This window comes from Siniperca chuatsi, linkage group LG21 (genome assembly GCF_020085105.1).
Source record: "Siniperca chuatsi isolate FFG_IHB_CAS linkage group LG21, ASM2008510v1, whole genome shotgun sequence".
NCBI classification, from domain to species: domain Eukaryota; kingdom Metazoa; phylum Chordata; class Actinopteri; order Centrarchiformes; family Sinipercidae; genus Siniperca; species Siniperca chuatsi.
The window spans coordinates 9758926-9767019 of record NC_058062.1 but is presented as its reverse complement, the minus strand read 5'-3'; the positions used below and the strand labels follow the sequence as shown (position 1 = coordinate 9767019).

Sequence of the window (8094 nt, the reverse complement as noted above, 5' to 3'; positions counted from 1 at the left end):
CCCTCTTGATACCCAAGGAGTCTTGCAGAAACAGAGAAAAGTCTTGAAGAGCTTTTAGTATCAATAAGCATTACTAGTCAAAATGGTGACATTTTGTTATTGATATCCTTAAAAAAATGTGTGTGTATGTATATATATATATATATATATATATATATATAAAATATACACCTTGGGATCTTGGGATGGAGAGGCTGTGGCTCAGAGGTGGAGCGGGGCTTCCACAAATCGGAAGGTTCTGTGGTTCGTTCCCAGCTTCCCCAAGCCCACATGTTGAAGTTTTCTTGGGCAAGAAATTTCAGTGAGTGTGTGTGAATGAGTTAGTTTCTTTTGACTGATGAGCATCTGGTACCTGCCATCAGTGTGTGAATGTAGTGTGAAGCGCTTAAAGTTCGGAAGACTAGAAAGGTGCTATAAAGGTACAGTCCATTTACCATTTACCTTTGAGGGTAAATCAGAAATCTCTTTATTTCTAAATCAAGATGCTAGATAAAAAATACCTGACCCACCCCGTCACAAAACCTTAAAAACCAAAAACATTCAATTTATCAAAAGATTAAAAATATGATTTAACAGCAGTTATGACCATGAGAACACTATGTTAAGGCAAACATGAAATTAAGAGCACAACACAGTAAAAGCAGATATATTCTTTTTGTCTCTCTCATAAATGTTATAACTCTGGTGAGCCTGAGTGTATAGTTATCTGGGCTACAAGTTATAGCATTATCACTTCTCTATAATTTTATTGTTTCTCTCTGTAACTGAGTTAATCTTTTGTGCTTTGTTGTCTGTCCATGGGGCTCGTATCTCAAGTCCTGTCTGTGTATTCTCTTTATAATGACATAGACATGTAACCACTTACACTATAACTGTTCAGTTCCTCCCATATAGCAATGATTAAAGCATGGCCTTCGCTTTATAATTTGTATGTACAATAATCCAATGTGTGTGTTGTTTGTATTTCTGTGTTTTTGTGTATGCATGTTTTGTGTGTGTATTTGTGAATACATGAGATCATTCTGCATACAACAACTTGTGCAATTGTGCATATTGTCTGGCAAAGCTTATCATGGTAGTGTCTTTGAACTAAAAGACGCTTCCTGTCTCCAGGGTTACTGGCTCTGCTCTACCTGCTTAGCCCAAAACCTCAGGAAAAGGCAGTAGGAACTGGGTGGGTCAACAAACTGGGAGGGTAAGGGACAGGATTGGACACCCTCATCAGTTAGGTGAGATGGTGCGTCTACGCAAGCAGCTGCATGTCAGGCACTTGAGGATGCTCATGGTGATGTGCATGAGAGGGCCAAAATTGAAGAGCAGGTTGTAGAAGGTGTTGACAGACAGGCCACCAGTCTCATCTGCGTACTTTAAGGCCACAATGGGTGTGTAGAGGCTGTTGGTCAGATTCCTGAAGCGAGGGCTGCTTGACTCAATAACCTTTTTAGTGCACTACAGAGATGAGAAGCAAAAGAAAGTTTTGACTGATTTCATTGCTATGTATGCTGGTTGAATGTTTGTATCAGTTAGTGATCAGATTCGTATAATGTGAGCTAGAAACCTGCTCCCTTACTTTGGCTATGTCCTCTGGCATCTGGCCCATGGCTTCAAATATATCTATGGATGATGGCAGGTAAACGTCTTTAAAATAACGAACTGTGTCGGCATCTACTCCTGGATACTCCATCTTGGCCACATCCTCCATCATCTTTGTCTCAAACTCAGTGTGCACCGGGCCAGGCTCAATCATGGACAACCTATGTGGAGTCAGATGCAGAAAGGCCCGTGAGGGAGCATATACAGTACAAAGTAAAGACAGATGTGAAGAAAGAACAGAGGAAAGAGGGTAATCTACCGGATATTGAACTTCATCAGTTGCACGGCCATACTCTCACAGAAACCTTCCATGGCAAACTTAGATGCAGTGTAAACATCATTGAACACCACTCCTAAACCAACAAAACAGAGATTGCACCATTGTATTATCAAATTTTACAGTATTCAATTAACAGCAGACATCATTTACACATAAAGGCCTAAGCTACTTGAATCAACCAAGTAGATAGATATCACATAGGACAACACAAGTGCCAGACAGAATATGTAAGTCAGTTTAGCTTACTTGCTTGTGACTGACCACTTATCAGATACTCTTTAACTTGTTCAGGTAAACCCCGCCCATTTGGCACGTCAAACAAGTTAAAACAAACACAACATTTCTTTGCAACTGCTTGCTGTTTGGCTCAAGTCAGGTCAGCAGACCTTTACTGGAAATGTAAGGCATACGCCGTCAGCTAATAAATAAAATAAAGTTACGTTTTTAAATCTAGAAATATTTTCAGATTTCATCAGTCAAGCATTCTCATATAACCTTAAACAAAAACTGCTAGCGTTGTCAGTAACTACAATTGGAAAACAATACATTTGAGCAGATTACATCTAGCTAAAAAAGCAGCTTGTGTTTTCTTTCAGCATTTTAAAAAAATGCTTCTGTTATGTAAAAAAACTTAATTTATCTATGTTTTGCATGGTACTATAAACTCTGATTTTTGACTTCACTAATTTAATAGATCCTAAAGCACAAAACAAACTGTATGATTTACAGCTCAATATGAGTGATTTTGAAAATTTCAGACTCTGCACTGGTCTGTCCAAAACATGTGCAGGTCACTTTGGATGATCAGCGTATGTTATCCTGTAGCTTGAAGAAAATTGAATTAAAATCTCCTGCTTTTCAAGTGAGCCTTAGACTACTGTAACTAAAGATGTCAGAGTTATATCAAAAGTATTTTTATGACTGCAGATGTGATGCTATAGTTTAGTAAACCAGTTTAAAATATGACTACAGTGCTCCTGTCTACAACTGCAAAGTCAGTCTTAAAACTGTTGGTTAGAATTGTAAGTATCTTTTTCTGTGTTTTTTGGATCAAATTTAACTGGATTGCAGATTTTATTCTGTAATGTTAAATACACACAAATCATACCCTGAAGACCCATGACACTGCTCATGACCACAATGTGTCCTGAGCGCCTCTTCTTCATATCTGGCATCACTTCTTTGATCATGCGAACAACACCAAAGAAGTTGGTCTCAAATACTCTTTTCATCTCTTCAATGCTGATACTTTCCACAGGTCCCAGCAAGCCCACACCTGCATTGTTGACTGACAGGAAACACACAGACACAGAGATGACACACTACTTGTTTCTCCAACATTGCACTTATCAAAATATATTGTTGACTTAATATGAAGTGATATCTGTATTGCACTGTTCACATGGGCTTTCTACAAGAATATATCCCTAATTGATAGATTACAGATGGTATTACTTGATATTGCCACCAGATGTCAGTATCTGACAATCCAGTTCAATTCAATTTATTTATATAGTGCCAATTCATAACAGAAGTTATCTCATTGCACTTTTCATATAGAGCAGGTCTAGACTGTACTGTTTATAATATTATTTACAGAGACCCAACAAATCCCACCATGAGCAAGCAGTTGGGGGAGAGAGAGAGAGAGAGAGAGAGAGAGAGAGAGAAACTTGTCTGAGACAGACTTGTCTGACAAGTCTGACAACAGAGAAGTGTGATATAAAACCAGTCCATGTTGAAGGGCCTCTGGGTCTTGAGTGATTAGGTGAAGGGGGGTGTAATGTTAGATTTTGAGTAAGATGGAGGCAGGTTTATAAATAGAACCTTTATCCAGACGAAAGGTTTAAACAAAACACAAGAACTGAAAAGAGTCACCTTTTCACGAGTTATTACTCTAGCAACATACAATTTACTGCCCCTGTAACACAAAATGACGATAAAATGACTTAAAGGTCCAGTATGTAGGATTTAGTGGCATCAAAGCTCGTCCCACTGTCCCCTTCCAAGGGTGTAGGAGAAACTACGGTGGCTGTGAAAAATGCTAAACGCAAACTGATCTAGAGCCAGTGATTGGTTTGTCCATTCTGGGCTCCTGTAGAAACATGGCGTGGCCTTGCATGAGGATCCACTCCCTCTGTAGATAAAAACGGCTTATTCCAAGGTAACAAAAACACAAATTCTTATTTTCCGGTGATATTACACTAATGAAAACACTCTTAGAAATATTATATTCCATTTCTGCCAATAACTCCTCCTAAATGTTACATACTGAACCTTTATATTGATTGATCAATACCAAGGACCATATAAATTGTTGGTGACATGCTAATGCTGATTTCTGGATTTTGGCATTTTTTTAGCTCTAACCTCCCTACAGAAAAAGAACAAGTAAAAGAAGGTGTCATGGGCAGATAGAGCTGCAGATAGAGTTTCAGCTATATTTGGCACACTCAGGAGATCAGTATGGTGGTTCTTTCTGTTTTGGTGCAGAATCTATCTGCCCACTGGAATTTCAAGACTCTCTCAGTCTCCTCCCCCCATCTACTCTTAATGTCAACTGAAAAATCATGGGGATGACCACTGTTCTAAAACATTTCAGTTACAAATCTTCAAAAATTGTCTCTACAGTTATAATATGGTTACAGTAATAACACTGTAGTGTGATTTTTGCCTTTTCACTTGACAAGACTATTAGATTTTTACTGTTACTCTTTCTCTTGAAAATATGACATTACTGTTTGTGTTAAATACAGGCTTCTATAGTGGCTAGGTTGCGTGTTAGTGCTCTCTGCATTTGGTTATCATTCTTACACACAGAGAAGGAATTGAACAAGGTCATACAGTACAATACTTTATAACTTTAGGCTATATACTGAAACTATTTATCGACTGTTCTAAAATATATAATAAAAGAAACAAAACACATTCATACTCGTATGTTTATCCACATGCAGGGGATAGATCAAAGAAGCCATTCAAAGCTGGGGAAGGGGTCAAATGGGAGATGCAGGCCTAGTTTCAGGTGTGTCCCACTCACTCAGGATATCAATATGGCGGTCTTTAACATTGTTGATGCACTGTTTGACAGAATCGTCACTGCACACATCTAGCGGAAGCAACGTCAAGGTCTTGCCATATGCATCTCCTGCTGCCTCCACTAGCTTGTCCTTCTTCTTCAGGTCCCGCATCGTGGCAATGACTGATAGGGAGAGAAGTGGAAAACATTATTTTACTTGTATGATGTGGCTTCAAACTTTACAAAAAGAGCCTCTATAATACCAGAAAATGATTCTTTAGACTTTTAGTATAGTAACACAACTTGGAATCGCAAAAGAATGCTTAGGAGCGCGTGGAGCACTCCAAATCATCAGTGTTAAGATAACTTTATATTTGAGTCCATTTTTGTACATTTCTTTAAATTTCACACTGCACTTTCACTATTCATCATTTGATAGGGAATCATTAAGAAAATCATAAATAATCATTTCCTGTAGTTAAAAGAAAAAACTCTTGACCCATTGTCACATTGATGAAGTGACACACAGGACTGTGAGACCTCTGATTTGTGAGGCCACCACCACTAAATGACTTCCTGAACACACACTCACAGTTGTGACAGAGTCAGACGTGTGGGTCAGAGTTCCTAGCAATGACCACGCCTGTCAGTTTACAGAACACAGAATTGATTTCCTCTGAACTTTACACGCTTGGCAACATTAACCTACATACAGCACAGGAATCTATCATGACCAGTGACAGCAGCTATCAGCACCGTGTTGACTTGGCTTTCATGGCTTCTTCCATGCTGTGTGTTGTGCTAACACTTTTCTGACTGATGTTATCTAGCAGAGAAAAGAGAGACAGTGCTGTTGCACAATGGCAATCAGTGGGAGTAAACAACCTCTTATTCACATAATTCATTTGAATCTACCAGTTGTCCTTGGCAGATAAAGGTAAACCCTCACCTGATTCTTGTCTGAACAGAGACAGGGTTGGATAAGTAAGATTAAAAGAGGGATTGCTACACTGTAAAGGTTTTGCACTGCCATGCAATGTTACTGATGTAACATTTCATGATGCATAACAATAAAACCATTTTCTTTGAGAATGTTGCTGTGAAAGTGTCATGCAACATATTTGCAAGTAGTCAAATACACACTACACATTAATGATGTCTCATGAAGTCTAATTAAGCCTAATCTTATGATTTGAGAACTATGTGTCCATGAAGCAACAAAGAGATTTACGTACTGGTAGAGAAGTGAACAACAGATCCATTGTTCTTCTGGCTCCTGCAGGAATTACTCTTGGGCTGCTTAAACATTCTTGAATGAACCACATTGCATTGCACACACAGAGGTCGTTTTGGGGTTTTTCTGAGTTTGGTGCATGTTACTGCAACTAATCATTACTTTATGCAAAATGCAATAGCTAATCTCTGTTGGATTTCCTAAAGACCCTGGGAAAAGAGCAGATCAGCTTCATTGCTCAGTGGTGGCCTTATTGAAAGCAGGTCACATTGTGAAAAAAAATCTGCTCAAACCAGTGTTAAGGGAGCAGTTTATCACTATTGTTTTGCTCATCTATTTCACGGTAATAAATCCCTAGCAGGCCCCAAAGAAAAAGAAAACTTTAACTAACCCCTGCACAGTGGTTCCTAAAGTGGCAAAATGACAGCAGTAATGACTTAACTTGGCTCAAATTTGTTTATTAATTAGAGAACTTATATGATGACTGCTGAAATAATGGGTTTCACTGTTAACTCACTTATGGTAGGCCCACAGCCAATTATGTAACTCTGTATAAAGTCAGATCTAACAGCAAGGGGGGACTTGAAGGCAAACTCTTACCAACAGGGGTGGGGTGGGAAGGTGGTTTAATGTAATTAGATCGGAGGCTCCATGACATGTAAAGGTTTTGGATCTCCAGTTCCTACAGTGACATTAATGATGGCTGAGATGCAGGAGAGGAGACACACAGACCAACAATGTCAAAGTGGGACACCCTAACTCCACCGTGCACCAATGAAGACTTCAAACAAGGCCCTTGCTTTAGAGTGAACCCTCGCTTGTACAGGTCTCAAACTTTGTCCCCCTTTCAACACTCGCTCCAGTGAGGGGACTATAGGAACATTAGACACGCCACTAAACCGGAGCAGGCGGTCTACAATTCACTGCGATAAAAGGGGGCTTTGTGCTGGAGAAGTCACTTGAAAGAGAGCTGACAAGACTCCTTTTATGATTCCGCCTGGCAAGCTGCATCCTTGCAGAGCCCTACCCTGGAAACTGCGCTTTCAGATGATAATAGTTGAACCAAAGGGGCGACTGAATCTCAGTCTTTACAAAAGGATATGCATCCGATAGGCTATCACTAGGGTTAGCTATTTCAATGGACACTACACTAAATCAGTCATTTGCGTTTAGACGGAGAGTTGCGCATGAAACTCAACCGAAGTTTGTGCGTAAAGGAGGCTTGGAGCAATAGCAGAGCTTTGCAGGGAAAAGTAAACACGGAATAGGTTTTCAAGCGAGCCACACTATTACAGGCTTGCTACTAATAGGTCCGATCAAAGAAACAATGTAGAAGAAAGCGCATTTACCATGGTAACGCTTCTTTTCATCTTTGGCCAGCGTGACGGCGATTCGTAACCCGATGCCGGAGGAGCAGCCGGTGATCAGCACAACTTTCTGCCCGCTGTTCGCCATGATTTGTCCGGGTAGGCGCTGTGTTTTTCAGCGGTCCTCTCCTCCGGATGGTCGCTGCCGAGGGAGCTACCGATCACTGGACTTTAAAGCACTAAAGCGGATCATGCAGCCACCGCAGCCATGTGAGCGTCTAATTCAGTCACATGTTCAATAAAATCAGTAACCAGAAAAAGACGTAGCATGGCAAACACCCTTTGCAGGCACGATTTTAAACTTGATAGGTGCCGCCTGCCCTGAAAATGAAGTTAATTCCATAAAAATGTGTGTGGCCGTGCATGCGCGCACGTGCGTGTTGTAGAGGGGGCAGTGCTTATTTAATTTCTGAGCTGGTGACCCCAACAACAAATAACTGTATTTACACAATGTTTTGTTCACATCTTATGATATTTCTGGTTCACAACTATATTACAGTTAATATTCTTAATAGGCCTAGGACTTATAGTTTTACCATGATATATTTTATGGTAGCCTATACCCAACTTTTCTTTTTACTATTATTTAACATTTTATAAT

General features: G+C 39.8%; 1 protein-coding gene across 2 annotated transcripts; it reads right to left on the bottom strand.

The window, feature by feature from the left end:
- Positions 1-442: 442 nt before the first annotated feature.
- On the bottom strand, positions 443-7873 carry rdh8a (retinol dehydrogenase 8a). Of its 2 annotated transcripts, none has more exons than XM_044181854.1 (6): positions 7476-7873; positions 4914-5075; positions 2982-3161; positions 1853-1946; positions 1571-1754; positions 443-1449 (listed from the first exon to the last, which is right to left on the bottom strand). In XM_044181854.1, the coding sequence occupies exons 1-6, from the start codon at positions 7579-7581 to the stop codon at positions 1222-1224; spliced, it is 954 nt and encodes a 317-aa protein (XP_044037789.1). In that variant the 5' UTR covers positions 7582-7873; the 3' UTR covers positions 443-1221. The 2 variants fall into 2 exon arrangements, with proteins under 2 accessions (XP_044037789.1, XP_044037790.1); XM_044181855.1 differs by lacking the exon at positions 7476-7873 and adding an exon at positions 6128-6215.
- Between the last annotated feature and the right edge of the window lie 221 nt (positions 7874-8094).